The 23,548-nt window shown below is 37.6% G+C and overlaps 1 protein-coding gene across 1 annotated transcript; it reads left to right on the forward strand.

The window, feature by feature from the left end:
* The first annotated feature begins 168 nt into the window (after positions 1 to 168).
* Positions 169 to 15,588, forward strand: GHR (growth hormone receptor). Its single transcript, XM_010182865.1, has 7 exons — positions 169 to 393; positions 2,852 to 3,012; positions 4,060 to 4,238; positions 8,892 to 9,063; positions 11,208 to 11,298; positions 13,819 to 13,888; positions 14,151 to 15,588. The coding sequence occupies exons 1-7, from the start codon at positions 386 to 388 to the stop codon at positions 15,111 to 15,113; spliced, it is 1,644 nt and encodes a 547-aa protein (XP_010181167.1). The 5' UTR covers positions 169 to 385; the 3' UTR covers positions 15,114 to 15,588.
* Positions 15,589 to 23,548: the final 7,960 nt, after the last annotated feature.

The following is a 23,548-nucleotide window of genomic DNA, read 5'->3' on the forward strand; positions in this document are numbered from 1 at the left end:
CCGAGCGATTCTGTGATTCTGTGAAAAGAGAGCTTGAGCCATCTTTCAAATTTGGTTTTCAACAGGTCATCTACATATATGTCATAGTCATCTACATATATGCATGTAAGAAGAATTGAAATCTTGTGTCCTTGTACATAAGGAATTGGAAGGAAATGTAATTACTTATGAAAAATGCTGGATTTCATTGCAACAGCATGTTAGTCTGGCTTACAGATTTGTTTAATGTGTCTCACACTGTCCCCTGCCATTTCTCCTGACAGACCTTTTGCAGTGGCCACAAATCAGCAAGTGCAGATCACCTGAACTGGAGACATTTTCATGTTATTGGACTGACGGAAATTTGTATAACCTCAGTGCTCCAGGAACAATACAGCTGTTGTACATGAAAAGGTAATAATACGGAAGCAACAGAAGAAAAAGAAAGAGAGGTTATATACTTTGATATGCCTGTTAGCTCATTGATGTTAATTTTTTTGCTGTTATGAACTATACTGTTTTTAAGGACACAGAACTGTGTTTTAAGTACATATTTTTCAAAAGTTGTTGTTAATTATTAAGCATTGGCAGTCACAAGTGTTACTTGTCAAATAATTAAGAACACATTCTCATTAAATTTAGATCCAGGTTGCAGAATCCAAAACCAAACACTTTATGGTGTGGGAAAGGAGATTTTAATAGGGAACTTCAGTTTGTTCCTTATCAATCTAACTTGCAACTGTGAGATTCATTATATCTGTGCACAGAAGCAGAGTTTGGATACAACTACTTTCGAATTTGTATTAAAGTTTGATAAAGCTCCCACTGATCAATTGCTGGATGGACATCTGAATGTGCAGGTCCAGGTGGAAAGGCTGCTCTGAGACTCAGCGCTACGTTTCATTGACGTTTCATTGAGCCCTGTTCAATTCTGATTCACATTCCACTTAAACTTTTGTAATTTTCAGGTTGTTACAATGATTAGCCTGAAAAAGAGCATAGACATTACCAGTAATGGCTATAAAGGCAATCAGGCCTTTTGTTCACAGGAACAGGAGGATGTGAGTTTCCATTCCATCTAATGGACTGACTTCCAACCTTTTTGATCTACAGACACTTTCCACTGGTGATGATTCATTTGCTTGGCAAACAAGCCTAATGGCAGGGCTGGCTTTCTTACTTACTCTTCTGAGACTTCAGAAATACAGGGAACCAAGTTAAAACCATTATTTAAGTGTAAATGTTTAGCTGTCAGTTGTCAGTGGCACGTACCATGAGGATACAAAGTTTAAAAAAAAATTAAGATAAAGCAGTGCCACGTACATTGAGTAGTTCACGTATTTCATCATTCTTTGAAAATTAGAACACTGCAATAAAAGGTGCAAATTGCACATCCATGTTAAAAGTATTTCTGTTTCAATGTGCAAGCAACATTTAAGGCTCAGGACTGAACTATATAGTCTAACCCACTCTCCTACTTAACACAAGCCATAGTATCTAACCGCGTACACCTTTATCAGGTCCTGACTGTGGCAGAGCTACAGCATTGCCTTTAGAAAGCCATCTGGTCTCATCAGCTAAGCACAAGACCAGTACTTAGTGGCAGAAATGCTTCTTACTCAATTTATCTAGCATCTGTCTTTTTTACTTCTTAAGCACACACTCCAGTATTGAAGGCTGCACTTGGCATAATTGATTTAGCTTAATCCTCCTTCTCCACAGCTTGAATGGCTCTTAGTGGTAAACAGTATTTACAGTATATTTGTAAGAAACCAAGAATGTAATTTTTTAAAAGATCCCTATTCAGTCTCTGCTTGGGCTGAGAGATAGTACTGAGATAAAGATCAGCAACAGCAGATCTGTTTGCTATGAGATTTGTTTTTCTAAAGTGACTTCAGAAATACTGAATAAATGTCTGTCACTTTTCCTGCGGGCTATTTCTAACAGTCTAGTGCTTCCCATTTTGCTTTTTTTGGCATTGAACGTGCTGAGGAGTCTCAGCTTGGCCACATGAAAATGACCCTACACAAGTAGCAGTGTTTCTCAGTCTGAGAGTTCTTGTGACTCTTTATAACTCTGCTGATTTGTCTTTTTTAAAAGATGAAATGAATGTGATATTTCCTGCTGCAATTCTTTTATTTACAAAGAACATTTATGAATTTTTCAACAAAGTCAGAATGGAAAAGTATAAGGGGTATTTTGCTGGTAGTTCCAAGCCTGTGTTTTAGAAGTTCTTAGAACTTATCCCTCCCTCACTCATAGCAGCATATTTCTCTTCCCTTAATTTACATCCTGCAGTCCTGGGTTGGTTTTTGCCAGGTCTTCTGCAGCATCCACCCTTGGGCACTTTCCTGTGTGAGCAATCAATGCTCCAGTGCCCACATCCCAGTTCAGCTCCTCAGGGCAGCGTGTTCCCCATCCTTGGCTTTGCAGGAGGTGCAGTAGTGATCTGCCGTAAGGACTGGCTGCCACTGTTTCAGATCTCGTTATGTAGATTGGCATCTTACTGCAGTTTAATTTTGCCCGAACAACAGTTGCTTAAGCGCATACCAAATTTACTTAAGTCTGTGCTTGCTGGCAGTCATTAGCACCTACCAGAATGGCAAGATGTGCTTTCTGACTGATCTTTTGAAAGCAGCATCCAAACCATAGAAATGTCACCAACAGTACATGAGAACCTAAATTAATTCATGCATATTGCTTGGATAGTGGTTTGGTTTCATTGTCAATCCTAATCATTATTGGCATGTTTTTCTCACCTCTGTAAAAGTTATGACTTATCCACAACCTGTCTTGCAACATCTGTAATTTGTACTTTGTCAAATCTATAAATCTCTTTCTCTTGTATATTACATTTTTCTTGTCATTCTAGGAATGATGAAGACTGGAAAGAATGCCCTGATTATATCACTGCAGGAGAAAATAGCTGTTACTTCAATACATCCTACACTTCTATTTGGATACCATACTGTGTTAAGCTTGCTAGTAAAGATGAAGTATTTGACAAAAAATGTTTCAGTGTTGATGAAATAGGTATGCTTCCATTGTGCGTTTTACCTCTATATTTTTAATAGGTGGGATGCTATAAGCTTTCATATTACTCATACTGTGTTTAAATTTTCCCTCTAAGAAAGAGTAGTTTCTAAAAAGTATGATATATAGAAAGGGATTTGGTTTCATAACATATATAATGTGATTCACACCAAAAAATATTGCCCAGATTGGAAGAGAGCTAAAAGGATAAAGACATATATGTTGTTTCTCTTTTTGAATACCAGTGGTCTCTCAAATGTGTGAGGATGAGCTTGCCTTTGCTGTCACTCTGAGCCCTTTCTAATGGATGCTACATACCCTTGTTCAGTGTGAGCAAGAGTGGCATTAAAATCTTGATTCTGCAAAGTTCTGGAATCAAATAGGTTTTTGTTCCTGAATCAACACTAATCTGCAGAATCAGGATGTTTAGCACTTCTAAGCTAGAATTTATATTTATTGCAATATGAATTATGACTGTCTGGGACTTTGCAAAAGTTATTGCTTGTTCAGAGCAGTGATGTATGTATATGCACGTAATTTATTTCTACAAGTGACTAGAGTATCCACTGGTCTCTTTTCTTCAGCTGAGCAAAATTAGATTAATTTTTCAGATACCGTAGTTTTTCAGTGTATTTGAAAAATATATTCTCTATTAGTTACTAAATATTTAATTTATCTTTCTGTGTTAGTCCAATTACTATCTCTAGTGAGAACTCTAAATTTAATTTTTTATGGAGAATTCTTTATTTCTCAGTGTTTTATAAGCTGCAATTGGCAAATGTAGTATAATAGGTAATAATTTCTTAGTCCTCTTTGTTAGTCACTCAGGTGAGATTTATGCATACCGTGTCAACTGCCAATGGCAGGGTGCCTTCTTCGTACCAAACTTATAGTGACGTTGTCATTGACTCATAGGTTTAGATTTTAATCAGCAAATATGTGGTTAATATGCTCTTCTAGTCCTGAAATCATTTAACAGTTTGTAGTAAGAATGATCATTTCACATTGAAAACTGGCTGTTTTATTCCAAATACTCTCTTTAAACAGTACTACCTGATCCTCCTGTCCACCTTAACTGGACTCTGCTAAATACTAGTCAGACTGGGATCCATGGGGATATTCAAGTAAGATGGGATCCACCACCAACAGCAGATGTTCAGAAGGGATGGATTACTCTGGAGTATGAATTGCAGTACAAAGAAGTTAATGAGACAAAATGGAAGGAGGTATGAAGCAAATATTTATTATACAATAGTCACACTATAGTCCAGGCTTGTTCTGTCCCTGTTTTGCACTACTGTGAAAGTGACAGGTTTGTAATTGCTAATTAGATGATACATTAAGTCTTAAACAATAGATCTGTATTATTCTGAAGTTTCATATCAAACACTGTAACTTCATGTGTCAAGATAGTTGGCACTGAGGATAATAACAACAAATCTTGAAATCTCTGTTTTAGACTAGAAAGTATAGCAATAGTCAGATATATACAAGTTTTTTTTTTAAGGATAAAATATTTCTCTGTTGTTTTCCTAAACCTCAGCTATTTGAAACAGTACTTGGTATTTTCAGTAGTTGGAACAGGAATATATTGCTTGGAAAATGTCACCATGTCAGTCCATAATCTTCAGGGTACCTGTAAAGTTCTAATATTTATATAATTTATATAATTATCAGTAGATTTAGAAAAAAGAAAAAAAAGCTTTTAGTTATAAAATTTCACACAATAAGCAAATAAAATTAGTGCAACATAGATAAGGCATACAGATTTCCTACCAGACAGCAATGGGAAATCTGTAACTATATGGGTAGTCTATGAAAATACGAAATATATATACCCCATTTAAAAATAAAATTCTTATGTAGTTAGTTTTCCTACTATGGGGAAGAAATTGTATCCTGTGAACCTGAATGCATAGGCAAAGTGCCAGTGCATCATGACATATTTGCATAAGGAAAACTTTTCCTGAATTCCAGTTCAATGCAATAAAAACATCATTTCAGAGCAGAACCCTTCCTCTGTTTTCTTATTAATATGAACTGAGTTAACTAACAGAAGGAAATCAGATAATACTGTTATAAATTTGTCCTGATCTACAAAAGGCAAATTTGCCAATTAAAATATAGCCAGACTGGTTTGTTTGCCTTCATCTGTGAAAGACCTTGGACCCCTCCTCACCTCTGATCCTTCTCAATATTATCATCTTCTATTCATCCTACTCCCTATTAGTCAGTCTACAGCCAAACAGGCCTATAATGTCTGTAAGCTTTTCCTAATACTTGTCTGAATTTCTCTATATACTGGTTTAAGCAAGACTTACTGTATAGTCTCTGTATTTTAAAGTTTATCAAATTATTTAAGTTTAGGTAGTAAATCAATACTCCACCAGAACTTGAAAAGCTGCAGAGTATATACGGGATTTACAAAAGCAAGTGGCAATACAGAAACCTTTTAAAATTCACTTCTTTTTTTTTTGTAAGCCTTTATGTATCAATCATATCAATACCCTAATAAAGCTTTGTTCTTGCTCCAGTACCATCAATAATTTGAGCATGCCTTGAGAATAGGTCTTCTCAGGAGAGCAAAGGTTTGAAGTTCACTGTTTCTTCTTTCAGAAAGCAGATAAGGAATTGCTGAATACTATACTTGCCTCAAGACAAATAGTACTGTAGATTATGTTGTACTGCAGCTGTATATATTGTATGTTATTGTGCCTTTCAGCTTAAAGCACAAATATGGCATAATTCCCTGAAACACTATCAGAGTACAAAAGAGAAGTTTCTGAACAAAATCTTGGTCTGGCCTAAGACAACAGAAAAACTCTGAATAACAACACTGGAGCAACAATTTCACTCTTTGCATTAGTGGTACAAATATCTTCTGTAATGAGTATTGAAGCAGTAAAGTGACAAACATCTAGTTATACTGTTATTACTAGTGATTTTTTTATACAACGGATAATCTTTGACCTCTTAAATATACTGTAATGCTTTGTACATAAAACAGATACAAAACTTCATTTATAGTACTTAAATTGTACAAAGTCTTTCCCTTACAGAGACTAATTTGTAATTTTTTTAGATGTGAACCTGCTTGATTTTTCATGTTTAGCATTCATTTTTTTCAATCCATTTACTAACTGAAAATTTCATTGTTAGTAGCTCTTTGCTGGTTATCTTTTTAAAATTCTACCCTCTTATCTTGAAGTGCTGTCCCATACATTCACTAGACTAAAATTTTGTCCCCTCTTATGTCTCTCCGTGTTTGCTAATCATGACTGACAATAGCTATTCAGATCCTGTGAGGCTGCTGGTTTTTTCAAACAAGGTGTGAAAACTGACATCACCTGAGCAATAGTGAAGGGTGATGACTTCATAGTGAAGTATTTGCCTATGAAGTGCCTAAAAATGTGTGCGTGATAGGAAATCTTGAAACTCTGATTTTCCTTTAGTTATTTATCATATTTTAGCTTTGCCTGATCTTTTCACTTACTGAAAAAAAACCAACAACTACCCAGCCCCAGATCCACCTAATACGGGATGAAATTGGTGATCACAACTCAGTCCTCAGTGAAGAGGGTTGGACCAGAGAGGACTTTGCTGGCTCTCATTATCTTGTTGAATTTTTGGTGGAAAAGGTCCATTTCACTGTGTAGTGGAGTATGCTTAGAGCAGGGAAGCATGGAGTAGTAACTCCAGAGCTAAACACCATCACTGTGTCCACACAGCAAGCACTGTGTTTGAGATACAGGGCTGACTGGTTTGAGGGATGTGAAACTCATCTCCCTGCACTGCACTGTATATTCAGCCTAACATCTCTGTGCATTGTATGGGTGGCCAGCCCTGTGCTTTGCCTACCCAGCTGCCTCTGAACCTTTCCCTGGTACTGCCCATCTCTCACTTTTCACCTTTTTTTAATTATATTTGGTGAAAACCATTGCCTTGGTTGCTGTGTTGCCTGTTATGCCTGGGCACACAGCTTCCCAGGGGCTCCAGCTGACCAGTGACAAACAGTGGCTCCGCAGCCTGCAATAACCCCCTCTCCCAGGGCCAGACTCACACAGGGAGCGCAATCACACAGCTCAGCATGACAGCGGGTTTGTCACACATTTTTTTAGTACTGCAGTCACAAGCATCACTCTGTGTACATCAACTGAACAGCATGCAGGAAGTCCAACAATACAGCAGTCTGTTTCCATGCTCCCCTTCATATACTTCAAATGCATTAGCTGCATGCTGTCGTGCATTTTTATTAGCTATCTCTTATCATGTCTCTCTCATGTGGCTTTTAATTGATTTAATCCATTTGACAAATTCTATTCATCTATTGAGTCTGTCCTGAACGTTCCCCAGGCTATGCATCTTGCTCCATCCAGGTGTCTTACGTAAAATTTTGTTAGTTCATCGATGGCCTAGATACATCCTGCCTGTCAATTGATTATCTGTTCTTTAGCAACTCTTACAATTTCAGCTACACAGCTATAGTAATCTTACCTCATATTTTCAGAGCTCTAATTAGCCTGTGTACTGCTTTTTTAAAGTGCCAGCATTATTTGGGGCACATAAAATTTTGTGTGGTACAGCACCCCTAAGAATTGCCCCCAGTTGTCTCAGAAAAAAAAATACAAACAAAAAACCCACAAAAACCTACCTGTAACTCTTCAGTATACTATTTCTTCGTGGCATCATAGCACAAAATAAGTAAACTGGACTAGTGTATATTGTATTTCCTTCCCAACACATTCCAGCTGGCTTTCTCTCACATGTTAAAAACCTCTGGGATGTAGAGTGATGGTTCTCCATGATCTTGTGCTCAACCACTAGCAGAGAAAAGCAGTCTGTCTGGGATCAGTGCATCCTCCCAAATCTGACTGATTGGCTCTCTGAACACTTGAGCCTGGAGCCACCAGGGATCACTCCACAGATGGCTGCTACCATCAGAATGCTCTCAAGTGTAGATCAGACAGCTACAGTGATTATAGGGTTGCACTGCTGAAGCTTCTTCCAAATCCCCAGTGGCTGCTGTTTTCCAGGTGTTTCAGTTCTTAAGCCATGATGAGTTTTGCCAGTATCATCCTTGATTCTGAAGTAAAAGTAGAATATAACTTCTGCCACATGGATTTCTATTTTGAGCACATTTTCCTTATCTTTCTAGACTTGTGTCAGGCTGTTGGAGCTAAAATACATATTCTTAGAGAAGGAATAGAAGAGGGAGATTTCACATATTAAGACCTACAATGTGACTTCCTACATAGTTTGATATGCAGCAGTATCTAAGTATGTTACAGTTAATATTTAATATAGAAGTCTTAAGACTGACAGTCTGATGCCAGCTCTCACAGTCTCCATTATCACATTTTATATGCGGTTGAAGATTTTGGGAACTATGCATTCTGTCCCAAATAAATAAATTTGTAAGATGCAATACATTTGGTTAGAAGGCCTTTAAATATTTTTTCTTTGTAAAATTAAATCTGTAGTGGAGATTGCACTAGTTTTAACATTTCCATGTTATTTTAACAAGATTTTTGGCATTGTGAGCCAATGTACTGTAATACTATGGTATAACAGTAAAAAAGATTTACAACTTGGTAAGATTAGTGGGAGATATTCACACCACCTACTTACAGCATGTAACTGAGGGCAGCTGCCTTTCTTCACTGACTATTTACAGAGAGGTTGGATTCTCCACTTTTGGTCCCCTGATGGCTAGTAAGTCAAAAGTAAATGGTGTGAATTTCCTCTGAACTCTTCTTGTGGCATCCTTGCCATTCCAAAAAGCAAAAACACCTTCAAATGTTTATTTCTGAAATCGAGAAGCAGTGTAAAATTGCCAGTACAACTCAAACAGATAAATCACAGTTCTTCTGTCTTTTCAGTTAGAACCCAGGCTCTCAACAATGGTTCCACTGTACTCTCTGAAGATGGGCAGAGACTATGAGATACGAGTCCGATCAAGACAACGTACCTCCGAAAAATTTGGGGAGTTCAGTGAAATCCTTTATGTATCTTTTTCTCAAATAGGTGTTGAATTTGTTCATTGTGACGAAGGTAAATAAGCAAAGTGTGGCCAAGTGTTTTTATAGCCATGCTGTCTTTTTGTCCCTTCAATGTTATTGTTTGTTGGTTGTTTTTTTCTCTTTACCTTTGATGTTATATCCTTGAATAGATTGGTAATTCAGCCTACTACATGAAAACAGTTTGGTGAAATTGAGAGTATGTAAGTTCTATATACAAGTGTAGACGTCAGCTCAGCAAGACTGTTTCCCAGCTCATCAGAGTCCAAAAATACAGATAGCTTTAGGAATCAGTAATAACAACTGCTGCTGCACATCCTATAGAGCCTAAAATACAGTCAGACGTCATACTTCATTGTGTAAACTGAGCACTGTGGCAGTGAAGAGAAGAACCTTCACTTCTATTAAAGTGTTACACTGCTGGCTAAGTTTGTTATCAGAACCATGTGCTTTTCTGATCTGCCCGATACTGTCCAGGACAGTGTTTTTCTGATTCTTGCTTCTGTCTTGCACTTGTTTCTGAAGTGCTATTAAAGATAAAAGAAGAAGCAACTGTTGAACACCACATTTTCTCTATTTAAAAAAATTAGGCAATGCCTTTTCCTAAAGCATTCTCAGGTCCGAGCTACTCAATTAAGTCTTCAAAATATGGGCTCTTCAGAAAATTATTTTAAGAAGCTTCTTCACTTAATTTTCCAGGATATTAGTGAAGGTGTTAAATAAAACCACTCATAACTCTTCTCTTTCAAAAATCTTACTAGACTCCTCTTTTTGACTCTTTGTATTACTAGTTTTCCTTCCTAATTTCTATGAGCAGATGATGTTCTGGACATGTGACATTATTTTATTACTCCTGCTGCATTAAGTTGTCAAGGTTTTCATATGAACAAAATGAAAACATTATAAAAATCTAAGGCCATCCTACAAGACAGTTTTCTTCAGTCACTACATCACTACAACCCAGATTCTGCAAATTGATCCATATCTGTACATCTCACAAAGCAGTACTGATCTTATTTGATTGAGAATTTATTCTTCCTTGTTTTGTATAACAACTCTGTGTTCCATCTTTAGGAACACAGACTTAAAACTGATTTTTTCCATGTATTAAAATTTTAAAGTATTTAAATTCAAATGCAATATTCCAACTTTTTGAAGCAGCTGGACATTCACAGGTCTCACTGAAGTGACAAGAAGTTACTGGTTCTCCATTAAAATAGAGACCTATTTTGACCTAACAGAGACATATCCAGATAGGGCCTTAAATATCCATGCCTGAAAACATGTCCAATCAAAACCTAAGCTGAGAGCACAGCATTACAAATGGTCCCTGATTTTTTTTTCTCCGAAAGAATATGTATTTATATTCATGTATAGAATTGTAAAGCTTCTTGTCCAATATTCTTTGGCCCAAAAAATAAGTGATGTTTATATGGAAAACTTTAAACTGGAACAAATGAGAAGAATCTAAGACTACAGCCAGAATAAACTTCTCTGTACTTTGTAATTTACAGTGCCAGCTTAAGCATGATGGATTTGCCACTATTTAAAAGATAAAACATTTATCAGCATTGTTGTTCATTTCTACCAAATCACATTTCTCAATGACCTAAATTCTCTCTTTGTAGCCACCTGCAAAGTAAATAAAAGGGAGAATATTTTTTTTCAGTTGATAGTTCCCAACATAATTCATGTTCTGCCTTTAGAAAGAGGAGTAGTACGCTTCTGACACCACCATATCTTAGTTTATGTGAGATAAGAATAGCTCAGCTAAGATTAGTATGTTATTAATAGTGTCTCTCAGCTCGGGGCAAAGCAGCAGTAACATGGCCTATGGCATGATACACCATCAGGACCACTGGTTCCAAGCAGGCAGAACGTTCCCTGTGGCTGGTGTTGCGACATTTGTTGTCCGCACTGAGATCTTGTTTGTATTTAAAAACTCTGTCTGATTTGCAAGGCATCTCAATGGACTCAAAAATGCAATATGGAAAATATTGAGACCAAAAGGGTGTTTTTGTTTCTGCTTGACACAGAACTTCCACATTTAAGTAAGCAAAAATTCTCCTATTAGTTTTTCTGACTTTGGAATCCTTGGGTGGCAGAAGAGAAAGTTGAAACTAAAGATGCAACAGAGATGCAGATTCCTGCTAAAATGTTCTTGTTCTGTTGTTTCAGACATTGAGTTTCCATGGTTCTTGGTTATTATATTTGGAACATGTGGGCTGGCTGTAACAGTGATCGTAATCCTGCTGTCTAAACAACCAAGGTAGAGAGTTTTTATTTGTCAGATTTAATGTACTTGTAGCTTAAAAATTAGCATGCTTCATTTTTTTTTTTATATCTGGGGTACCAGAAGATATTTTGAGGATTGTTGTCCATCTTCTTAAGCTACATGGATGCTGGCATATGTACATACTGGGCCTTCAGCAGCAAGAGTCTGATTATGTTGACAGCTCCTGTTCCTTTTGAATTGCAAAACATTTAATACTGCAGTATTTACTTCACTAATTTTCTTACGCTTTGAAGGGGATTGGTTTTTTAGTCCATTCAAATTTTGTAAATTTGATTTTTACCCACATACTGATCAAGAGTTTCATACAAACAGATGTGTATGTGTTCGGTTTTGTTCTTAGACTGTTCCCCTAATCTCTGTTTCTTCCTCAAGCCAAAGGAAAGAGCTTGAGTAAAAGCACAATATTTGCTCTCTGTGGGTAGACTGCAGCTCCTGTGAATAACAGAAATAAAATAAATAAAGTTCAGGATTGATTAATGACACATATATGAAAATGACAAAATTTAATTCATCCCCTAATACATATGTTCACGGATGGGCTTTTGCAGAATAATTCATCTTGGATTTCATACCAGTACTGCCCTAGAATATGGAGCAACACCATGGTCAAGTCCCAGTGCACATGTGCCTGTTGTCAGTGGTCTTGTACATACACTTTGAAAATGAACACTGAGGTGTTTTGCACACACCCCCATAAGGAGAAGTCACTGAAATGAAAACAGAGTGGTACAGTTGGAGCAGCTCTAAAAATATAATTTGGGCAAGCATCACTGCCCTTTGGCAGTGCTGAGCTTCAGGAAGCAATAGCAATAGCATCCCAAACCTAAAGTTAAGAGCAAGGCTCCTGATACAATTCATTACAAAAGCCAAATGTGCCAGAATGGGGCCAGGAGGTCACTCAGGTCAGCAGACCGAGCAAGGCTTCACGCAGAAGACCATGAGGGCAGAAGTATGTCTCCGATCACAGCTCGTTAATACCCTCCATGCTAATTGTGATCACTGGAGAAGGCTTTTCTCCACTGAGGACCCTTCATCTGGAAAGGTTTTCTGAATTTATGTGCCTGCACAGTTTCCTTCAAAGTGGTGCGTGTGGTGATGGCTCAGTTTCCTCTTGTGTATGAAAATATACCAATTCCTGTTTTCCTCAACTCTGATCTCACAAGATCTGAACCAGGCTTCCTAGGACGGATGCCACAGGGTTAGGCCATGCTCTTTTAGAGATGAGAGGTGCAGGCTTGAATTATGCAAGGCTAAGAAAGGAGCAGGGCATAGTTCTCTTGCCTGAATGACTTCTCCAGGCAGTGAGTGGTGACATCCCATGTCTGTGTTGTCAGAAGCAGCACCCTGTCCTGTCACAACAGCTGATTTGTGGATTCAGCTATAAGTGCATATCTTATACTAGTGCCCTGAGAGGCCAGCTAACACTGCCGCTCCAGGGATTAGGTGGAAAATTACTGTATTTCTGGCAGTCATTGAGGCTTGCTGGGCAGAAACTTGAGGGTCTGCCAAAAACAAAAACAGCTGGGGAATTTGGGCCTTCCATAGTTAAGCAGAAGGTGCCTAAATTTCTCTCTCGCACTCCTTAAGACTCCTTTGATCCTCTCAGGACCTCACCAAGGTCACTAACAATGCAGAAAAACTAATATTTTGATGTACCATTCCCACAGTTTTCTTTCTAAAATAGGCATGTAAACCTGTACAAAAAGAATGCTAAATTTTTCTTTTGGGAACTACAGTTTATATGTTTGCAAAAGAAGCAGGGAAGTAAAATGGGGGACATAGGCATGACATGCTGTTGTTGCAGTATTCGTAATAGAAAATCAGCTTACTATTTGGGTTTTCTTTTTTTTCCTCAAATAATTAGAAATCAGTTTTATGAAGGACTAGAATAACATGTGTTTCCACAGTATGTACTTGCAAAAGCAAGTTACTAGTCCTTTCTCTACAAGGGTAATGACCTGTCATTATTTCATATTACTTGTTACATTAACAGCTCAGAAAACAGAAGTGTCATAGGGATGACAAAATACTACCCTACGTTTTTGCAGTTATGTTTTCTGTTTTATTTGTTAGTTTCAAAGTAATTCACTCTTTTTACCAACTCCCTCCTCCTGTTCCTGTATTTAGATATATTTGGTTTATGCAAGACCACCATGCCCCTGAAAAATAATTTTGGCAAAGTCACTCTGCACACTGAAGCTTGTATCAGGTTCCTTTGAAAATTGTATGAAAAGGGAAGCTACTGACAGTGCTCTATGAATTTACTTACTTTCTGTAGAGCATTAAATTAGCAAAGATCAGACTCCAAAATGGATTCTCACATAAATATTTGTAATTTCAACAAGGAGGGCTGCAGAAAACTTGGAGATTTTTATTTGCAATGAGAGAAAACAATAACTCTTTTCTTTATAACTGAAATTGTAAGGCTCTCTTCTTTCTAACCTCCTTTAGAAAGGCCATTGTCAATTAAAAGCCATAATTTATTTTTTCCAGGTTGAAAATGCTGATTTTTCCTCCTGTTCCAGTTCCAAAGATTAAAGGGATTGACCCGGATCTCTTGAAGGTAATACTGTGCTCTGAAATCTACAGTGAGAATCATTGTAGTAGTAGCAGGTGACAAGTGTTGTCCCAGGCAGACCAATTTTGTAGGAAAAACTTATGACATAGGGGGAGCTGCCGCAGAATTAGTTTTCATAAAATAATTTTTTTAACCCTTGCAATTATTACATCAGCTACAGTTACCTTTCCTTAAGTTAACATCATAAAAAGCACAAGCATTTGTATTTATTTCCTTTATAACATCCTTTTTTTTTCTTGCGTTATAGAAAGGAAAGATAGATGAAGTAAGCTCCATTTTAGCCAGCCACGACAACTACAAGACACAGCTATACAATGATGACTTGTGGGTTGAGTTTATTGAGTTGGACATAGAAGACTCAGATGAAAAGAACAGAGTCTCAGATACTGACAGGCTTCTGAGTGAAGACCATCTGAAATCACACAGTTGCTTGGGAGCAAAGGATGATGATTCTGGACGGGCCAGTTGTTGTGAACCAGATATTCCAGAGACAGACTTCAGTGCAAGTGACACGTGTGATGCCATCTCTGATATTGATCAGTTCAAGAAGGTAACTGAAAAAGAAGAGGATCTCTTGAGTCTTGATAGGAAAGATAATGATAAGTCACTTCCAAATCTTGCTGACACAGACACCCAACACCCGCAGATGAGTTCTCGGTCTGAAAATAGCCAGCCATGGCCACCTTTTGCAGGCCACATTGACTCAGCTACTCCGTCGGTCCATACCCAGCTAAGTAACCATAATTCACTGACAAATACTGACTTTTATGCGCAAGTGAGTGATATTACTCCAGCAGGCAGTGTTGTGCTTTCACCAGGGCAGAAATCCAAGATGGGGAGAGCACAGTGTGAAGGCTGCACAGAACAAAACTTCACCATGGACAACGCCTATTTCTATGAGGCAGATGTGAAAAGATGCATCGCTGTGACTTCCCACGAAGAGGATGTGCCACGTGCCCAGGAGCAAAGCTGTAACGAGGATGCTTACTTCACCACAGAGAGCCTTACCACTACTGGTGTCACTCTTGGAGCTTCGACAGCAGAAACACCAAGTTCAGAGACGCCTGTCCCAGACTACACGTCTATTCATATTGTGCACTCTCCACAAGGCCTTGTGCTCAACGCAACTGCGCTGCCTGTGCCAGACAAGGAATTCAACGTGTCCTGTGGCTATGTGAGCACAGATCAGCTGAACAAAATCATGCCGTAGCTCTTCTTCGACTAAGTGTGTGCAGTATTACACAGCAGAGAGTCATCTGGGGCTTGTATGCTGAAACCAAAATGAAGTCTAAAAGTTTCTTGTGGTTCTTATAATTTTATCTGAAATGTTGCAACATAAAATATTCATCAAAAGATTCCTGTTGTGTTCTGTAAATATTATCTATGAATTCGTCTTGAGACTGTTTTACTAGAAGTGACTGTCTTGTTCTTGTGCGTGTTGATTTTTGTGATACTAAACATTGAAATTACTATGTTTGATGTACAGTAAATCATGCTTTTTGATAAAGCTAAAAATCAGGTGGTTTAAAGTCTAAGAATTTAGTAAAAACTGTGCTGTTGGCAGAGATCTTTATATCAGTAATTGGGAACTAAACATACAGCTGAAAAAACAAAAGTAGCTTGAATAAGTAACACATCTATTTTGATCTATATAAATTAACAGAATATATTTTAATATTTTAATCAAAAAAACACAAAAATTTTCTATTACACTACACACTGTAGTTCAATTATGATGACCCATCTAAGGAATGTAATTGCTGCAATCTTAAAAAGGAGTTTTCTGTTTTATAAAAGTTTTGTTCACAGCAAAAAAAAAAAGAAAAAAAAGATTTTTACAGAGCCATTTTATACCTCCAAAGAAACCTGTAGAGACATTTTGAATTATTGTAGAAACTTAAAACGACTGATTGTATTACTTTCTTGAGGTAACTAATATAGAAATATACATTCAAGTTAAAGTTTTGTAGAAAACTTTAAAATATACAAAATATTTGGGCAAATTATTCTGTCTTCATCAGATTCTGGTTAATGCTAATAATGTACTTTTTTATAAGCAAAATTTTGTTGACCACAGTATTAAATGGTGTGCAACTCTACCTTCATTGAAAATTTTTGAGTACACATGAATAAGCTCTGATGACTTAGCAGCATAATCTCTTTACATTTGACCAACTTCTGAAGCCCTCCTACAGCCAAAGGTATCACAACATTTATTAGTTTGTGTCACATAAAGTCTTGAGTAAAAAAAATTAAATAAGGACTTCAGGAGTTAGCCAGCAGTTCATTTTTAAAGCTATAATAGGATTAAAATACTTCAGTGGATCATGGGGAATGCAGTACTGTTCAAAAGTGTTTTTTGTTTTTTTGCAGCCTAGCAGCACCTCCTCTGACCACATTAGGCAGATTTTCAGAAGGAAAGGAGAGAAAACTAAAGCTTACTGGGAAAGCTCTCTTTGTTCTGACATAAATTAAGAACTTGATGGAGTTTTGCAATGACTTCAGAAGTTACCTTCTTAGGCCATGGTTTCATCATAGCAGGGTTCTTAGAAAGCCAATAGGGACGTGCATTTCTTTTCTCTGAAAAGAAGTATATGAAGTGCAGTGAATGCAGGTCTTGCTCATGATGTTTCCCACTGAAGCCACTGATGCTCTCATTGTGACCAAGAGCTACAGGACTGGGCCCAACTATTGGGTGGGATTTTTAAGTTTAGCAAGTACTTTATGGTAAATGTGCATTAGATATTCTGCTAATTTGCTGCTATATTTTTCTAACAGCTACATTATTTAGTTTCGTATAAAATTTCATAGATGATAGACACTAATGCAAGTAATGCCTCTGTGTGTATTTGGAAGAAGTTTCTTACTCTGTTTCTATAGCCAAAAATAGTTAAATACCTCAATCAAACTCAGAATGTCATTTTGGTACTTTACTGGTCACACAAGCCATTATACACCGGTCAGAAGATGTGTCTTTCAGTTTGTATTTAACTTCCTTTATGTCAGTGTTTTGTTTGTTTTTCTCAAAGTTAAATAAATGTATTGTCTTTGATCTGTCCTGACACAATGTGTTTTATTGCAGATAATTTTTTTAAAATGGAAAACAGATATTCTATTAGGATAAATCAAGTATTTCTCATTGAATAAAGTAAAATGCAGCTTTCCTTAGAAGAGAAGCAATGCCTTCTAAGATCAGTGTTTTCACTGATTGATATGTATGTAGTTAAAAATAGAAGCACAAACCTAAGTTTGTAGATGGAGATAGTACATGCTGTACCCAGAACCAGCCAAGATGTGTTACTAATTTCGAAGACCAGTTTACCTTTGGCTGGAATAGCCTCTGGTTGCAAAATAAATAAGCTGCACTACTTCAAGATTAACACCTAGAGTTGAGTCCACAAGTCAGATATTCTGACAAACCCCAATAGCTGCTTGTAGAGACAGTTAAAACCTAGCAGTATATGAACTCTGAAGTTTCAGCAATGTGAGATAGTCTGTCTCTATGGAAAATGCCGAATCTTGAGAGTCTTCCAGTGTGTAACTTAGTAATGTATTACTGTCTCTCTTCTCTCTCTAGGGGTAGGGAGGAAGCTGTCGGAGGAACACATGTAGAGAAGGGCACGCCCTTTCCTCCCAAGGAAATCAGAGTGTGATTCAGCTCCTCTACACAAAAGCCCAGTGCAATTTAAGGTATTTAATCAGGTTTCTGGGTGCTGGTCCTGAACAGCATAGGTCTTGTGCAGATTCTGTCTTAACCTAAAGGCCTGAATGATGGTAGATGCCCATGTTACAGCAGCTGAATTGATCTGCAGTGGAAGAAAACAGCTCCAGGAATGTAAATGTCTGTGTCAGGTTAGGTCTAAGTTAACATTATAGTGAATAGTCTAAAGAGCTACTTAGCTGACCAGATATAGGTGTCTGCTTTAAGTGACTGCTTTCCACTCTTCAGACTAGAATGTGAGCATGGACATCTTGCTCACATTCAGACACCAAATGTATTTGTTAATTAAGGTGTCTTGATGCTGATGTGAATTTCACCTTAGCTGAACCATTGGACAGGGTAAGCCAGAGAGGGCCATTGGTGCGTTTTCTGGTTTACACTGTAGAAATAACTTTGTCTGTAGAACTCAATCCAAATGAACCATCATGATGAGTAAATATCCTATGCTTACATCTCCTGCTTGAAGAACTAAGCTTCAGAAAGCTTATGCCTTTTATAAGGCTCTAAAAATACATCAGCTCCAGTGCAAGCTTGACTTTAGGAAATGGCAATTAGGACAACGGTTCACCACTGCCATGTGGGGAACTCCAGCTCCTGCTACACTGACCTGTGCCAGTTCCAGTGCTCTCTGCCAGCACCCTTCCATGAGCTGATCCAGCTTTCTGAAACCTGAGAAAGTCATGGAAGCAAAGTATCAGGAGTTACCTTCTGTTGATTAATGAGTTAAACTGATTGAGCAAAGTCCCAGATGAGCACCAGGGAAGAAAGGCAGGACCACAAGGCCAAGAGCAAAGGAAAGAGGAGATAGTGATCTTCCCAGGAATATCGTTTTTTGGCAAAACCAGCTCCTTCATGCAGCTCACTCATGCAGATGAGACAGGAAGAATACACAGCTTAAAGTAGGTGTGTATTTGCAGGGACATCGTGTAATAATATCTTTTGGTGGTAACTGTCACCTAGGTTAGCTTAAAGGGACTGTGAAAAGCCAGCTTGAGCTCCTTTCCACCTCCAGCAGCAGCACGGCTCCAGTAATCACATGCCTAATGACTGCAGCCTGTGTCCAGTTTACAGCTGCATAATTGCAGTTGTCTCTGAACTTTACATTTTATACTGGTAATCCACTGTTTTCCTACGGAACACAGCAATCTATTATTTCAAGACATAATGCACTTGCCAGATACAGAAAAGCTTATATTACATGATTGCAAAGCAACCTGTTTATTTACTTTCACCTTTCTTGAAGTGGGGGAAAATATATCTGTGCTTTATAGAAAGAGCCTCTGGACCAGTATTTTTTTATCTTCTCTTTTATTCACATTGAGAAATAATTCTGTATATTTTGCTAATGCCAGACATATGAGCCAATGAAGTGACATAATTCATTCTTTTAGAAATGCCTACCAAAAGGAATATTGTGGTGGTAAACCCAATAAATTACACTGCATGTAAACTGGCCACATTTGTTCCCATTCTTGGAATGACATTTTACTCATATATTGCCTGACAGAAGCTAGTCTATACAAATATCTATGGAAACTCATAAACCATGTTGATTCTCAAAAGCAAGGACTCAGGTTGCTCTGCTGGCTGCCTTTTGGTATCAAGAAGCACGCCTCATTTTGGAAGAGTCTAGTTTTAAGCCTCTTTTCTCCATCAAGGACAACCTGCATTTCTGACGCTTCAAGTTACTGTTACAAGAGACTAAAACAGCACCATCTATACTAGTTTCCATTAAGCTAAGAAATAATTTTGTAAAACATAATTGCTTGCACTTCTATGCTTTACTACTTGAGTTGAAATATTTTTCCTGATTTTTGATATGGGAGGTGACATCAGTAGATTATGAGAGCAGTTCACGCTTTCTGAATGGAAATTATCATTATCAAAGGGATGTTTTCAGAAAAGCAAGAGTATTAAAGAAGAAATGAGTGTTCTATAGACTTGCCATGTTTTTAGAAATGCTTCAAGTTAATGATGGCAAGCTATGTTGGGGAGACTACTGTCATTCACAGCTTAGTAGTTACAATTATGTACCCAACAGCACAGTTTTAAAAGTAGGAAATAATGCTCTGGTTCAAAGTTAAACTTAAAACTGGTTCATTCCCAGACACCCTACAAAAGGGACTGCCTGACTCAGGATGCCAGATATTGACTGATTTGAGAGAAAAAGGGAGAAAAAGTTTAAAGCATGTTGTTATTTTTATTAAAGAAGTAATGCAAACTTCAGGGGCGGGCAAAGAGGTAAACACTACAGAATATTAACTTTTCCTAACAGATTTTTCAGTTCTAATTCAGGATATCCTGTTTCACCAAGACAGTAGTGAATTGGTAAGAATTTAACCACTTTTCATACCAAATTGACTCTGAGGAGATACCAGTGTATCTGTATTTATCTCTTGGAACTCCCTCTGTTTAAATGTAATTTTACCATACAAATGCTGCTTTATGACTAATCATTATTAATTGCACATGCAGTGCTTTAACCACCATAGAAACCATGCCCTCAGACCACACAGAAGCAAGATATAGCCCAGATCCGTTTCCATTATTTGTATATTACTTAAACACTCCAGCTTAACTGTGTTAAGCAAGCATTTCCTCACCTTTCCTAATCAGGGCTACTAGAGAGAGGAGGTAACATTCCGAAACAGGTGGAAGAGAAATGTGCAAGAACCAGGCGTTGCACAGTGGAGTAGCTGCCAGGAGTAAGCAAGACGCAGGGTAATTAGCTGTAGGTGGAGCCGTGGGAGTGGTGTGGATGACAACAACGGTAGTCAGTAGGTGTAATGAAAAGCAGATGCAGTTATTATAATTGATGCATCTAGTAAACTGACACAAATGTTTGACAGGTTTACTTTTTTTTGCTACACGCTTTGGTATTTCTTTTGCATAAAATGAACCTTTTGATCCTAATATGTGAAAATTAGCTGACTAATGATACATCAGCTTCCTCAAAGTAGTCTGAGAAAGCAGAGGATTCTTCCACATAATGTTGCAGATTGTGACAGCACATAGCTGACCTCCCCTCCTCAAAACTGGAAGGAATAAAAGAATACTTAGTGGGACTAAAAGCAAAGCTGAAGAGCTGACAACTTTCTGTGGCTTCCCATCACAGATGCTATAAATTCTGCTTCCACTGCTGGTCTTAGTCTGCTTTTCAGCTCATGTGGAAGGAAATAAAATCTGTTCCATAACAGACACCTGAGGCCTAGGCATGCCAGGAAACTGATCCTCACACTTTTTTCTTCAGTAGTAAAATTAACAGAACATATATTTTACCTTTTTTTTTTTTTACTTGCATATGAAACCTGATGATGCTATGCCAGAAAACACATGAAGTATAGAATTATACAGTGCTAGAGAACTTTCTCATACTAAGAAAGAAGTTAATTTTTCTGATCTATTTCACAGCAGCTATCTGTGTAGCACATACTACAGTGCTACAATTTCAAGTTACAAACAAAGGAAATACCAACCTTGCCTTGCTAAATGGGAAACTTCTTCAGGAACTAATTCTGTGAGCCAGCTAAATGTACTTTCCTTGGAAGAGTAAGGCACGAGCTTCGAAGGTTACCAAAGACAAAATGAATTCTAGCAAAACAGTGTTACCAAATGAGTGGGTCCAACCCTTCTTCAACAGCAATCTGAGTGCCAGATGCTTGTTACCCAGAGAATCATTATAAGCACACTGTCCTCCATCTGTGGCCTAGCTGTGTGGGACTCCTTAAGATGAGTTTTTACCTATTTGTTAAAATTTCTTCTTTGTCATGGCATATATTTGACAGAATCCGAAAGATTTGCTAGTGCCTTGAAATGCTATGAAAACTTTTAAGTTAAATTTCCCGAACCAAACTACTGATGGAAAATGTGCAGCTCTAGGCAGGCCTTTGTTAACTGCAATCAGATCTGTAAAACTACTATATTTAAAAAATGCAAAATTTTACTCAACTGTAGTTCACACAATTTGTAGTGGCAGTCAGACTACAAGAGCAGACTAGCCAAAGAATGAGCTATTCTATAAAAAGCTCATGGGACACAAAATATCTTGCTTTTACTATGTAAATAATGTCAAAGTTGTGTCAACAATCAATTAATTATAACAACCTTCTGAATTTACTTTGTTGAGGAGTGTATTAAATTACTATTCAGAAGAAAAATATGCGCTTTTAGCCTGGCGCTCATATTTGAGCACTGTCACAAACAGAAGAAAATAGAAGCATGTGTGTCTTTACAAGTTGTCTTCCTGCTTCCATAGTGTAGTAAATGATGCTTTAGACACAAGCATTCCTTTCTCACAACACTAGCCTCAGCTGTTTAACTTCCATAGAAGAAGAGCTGTCATGGTTTAACCCAGCAAGCAGCTAAGACACCATGCAGTATGCTTGCTTGCACTCCCCCTTCCCAGTGGGATGGGGAAGAGAATCAGGAGAGTAAAAAAAGAAAATATCAAGAACTCGTCAGCTGAGATACAGACTATTTAATAACTAAAACAACTCAAACATAAATAATCATAATGCTAATTAACTGTAACAAGTATAGGAACAATGATAATAAAGCAAAGTTATACTTAGCTCTCAAACAGCAGCCACTGGCCGTACACCAACAAAAACATGGTGGGGAGGGGTAAGCCTCAGGAACTGAGATAGGCTGCTACCCTTGAGGGGAGGTAAGGGCTAAAGGGTTGAAGGCTTGAAGGGGTTGTCTGCTGCAGGCTCCCCAGTTTATAGTGAGTGTGACATTTATGGGATAAAACACATCTTTATTGGTCAGCTTGGATCAGACTCAGATCATCTGTCCTGGGTCACCTGTCCCAGAGAGACCTAGGCTCTTGCTTGCACCCCACCCCCATTCTCTTGTGCATAAAGAAGAAAACAAAAAAAACAAAACAAATATCAAACCAAAAAACCAACTGTAACCACAGGTGCAGGTGAAGCCTTGAAAAATATAAATATCTGCCAGCAAAAATGAAAACAATAACCTGATCAGCTTCATAAGGAAAACAACTCCATTCCAGTCAAAACTATAATGTCAGCTTGTGTTCATTAAAGCTTAAACACTGTTTTCTCAAAAATCCAGCTCTGGCTGAAGCATTAAAAGGGATTCTACAATTCAGTCCCAGCAAAAGCAGGACAAAGGCTAATAGTCAGTGGAGGGAAAACACTGATCAAATAGACTCCTTTAGATAGAATCAATTAGGTAAGATTTTATAATCTCTGGAAAATGTGGTCACTAACAAAGCACTATGTTTTTATGGTGTACTAGGTGTATTTAAGAAAGTACACTTCTTGCCAAGCTAATGCATACACATATTTGTGTGGTTCAAATACTCACTACCACTCTGACTTTTTTATGAGTACAAGAAAGCTAGGTCAGAAGTTCAGCATTACTTTAAAAATACAAGAGAATCAGAATTACAGATAACTTATAAGAAGAGAATTGCACTTCAAATAGACATTATAACAGTTTTACCCATCAGAATGTTGACAGAAATCCAAATCTGATGTAAATGGGAAGCAAAGGAAAGCAGGCTGGGTTACTTAGGTAGCCAGTGGAAGCAGTACAATTACTTCTATTGAATTTGTCCTCCTTTCTCTGTTGCTCTTCATCCCAAAGGTTCATCAGTCTTCTTTCTCATATCCTATTTAAATGGGATACCTGTTAAATGCTTCCAAGCAAATGATTTTTTCTAGGCTCACACTGTGGCTTGCAGAACAGAGCTTTGGCATAGTTGGAATGCTGACATTGCTGCTGTTTAAATAGTAAATAATAATTTGTAAAGTGAAAATATTTTGAGGAGAAAAGTATTCTAGTGACTTCAAGATTTACAGAAGCAAATCGTCAAAATCAACAACCTATTTTCCAATTATATTCTCTCAGAAACTGACTCCACATGGACGCTATTATATATTATATATATTATATAT

Source organism: Mesitornis unicolor, unplaced genomic scaffold, assembly GCF_000695765.1.
Source record: "Mesitornis unicolor isolate BGI_N332 unplaced genomic scaffold, ASM69576v1 scaffold35920, whole genome shotgun sequence".
NCBI classification, from domain to species: Eukaryota; Metazoa; Chordata; class Aves; order Mesitornithiformes; family Mesitornithidae; genus Mesitornis; species Mesitornis unicolor.

What these genes read in the sequence shown, in the direction of transcription:
- GHR (XM_010182865.1), top strand. An exon ending in ATGAGACAAAATGGAAGGAG is followed by an intron (nt 4,239 to 8,891) that starts GTATGAAGCAAA and finishes CTGTCTTTTCAG; the next exon opens with TTAGAACCCAGGCTCTCAAC. An exon ending in CTGCTGTCTAAACAACCAAG is followed by an intron (nt 11,299 to 13,818) that starts GTAGAGAGTTTT and finishes TATTTTTTCCAG; the next exon opens with GTTGAAAATGCTGATTTTTC.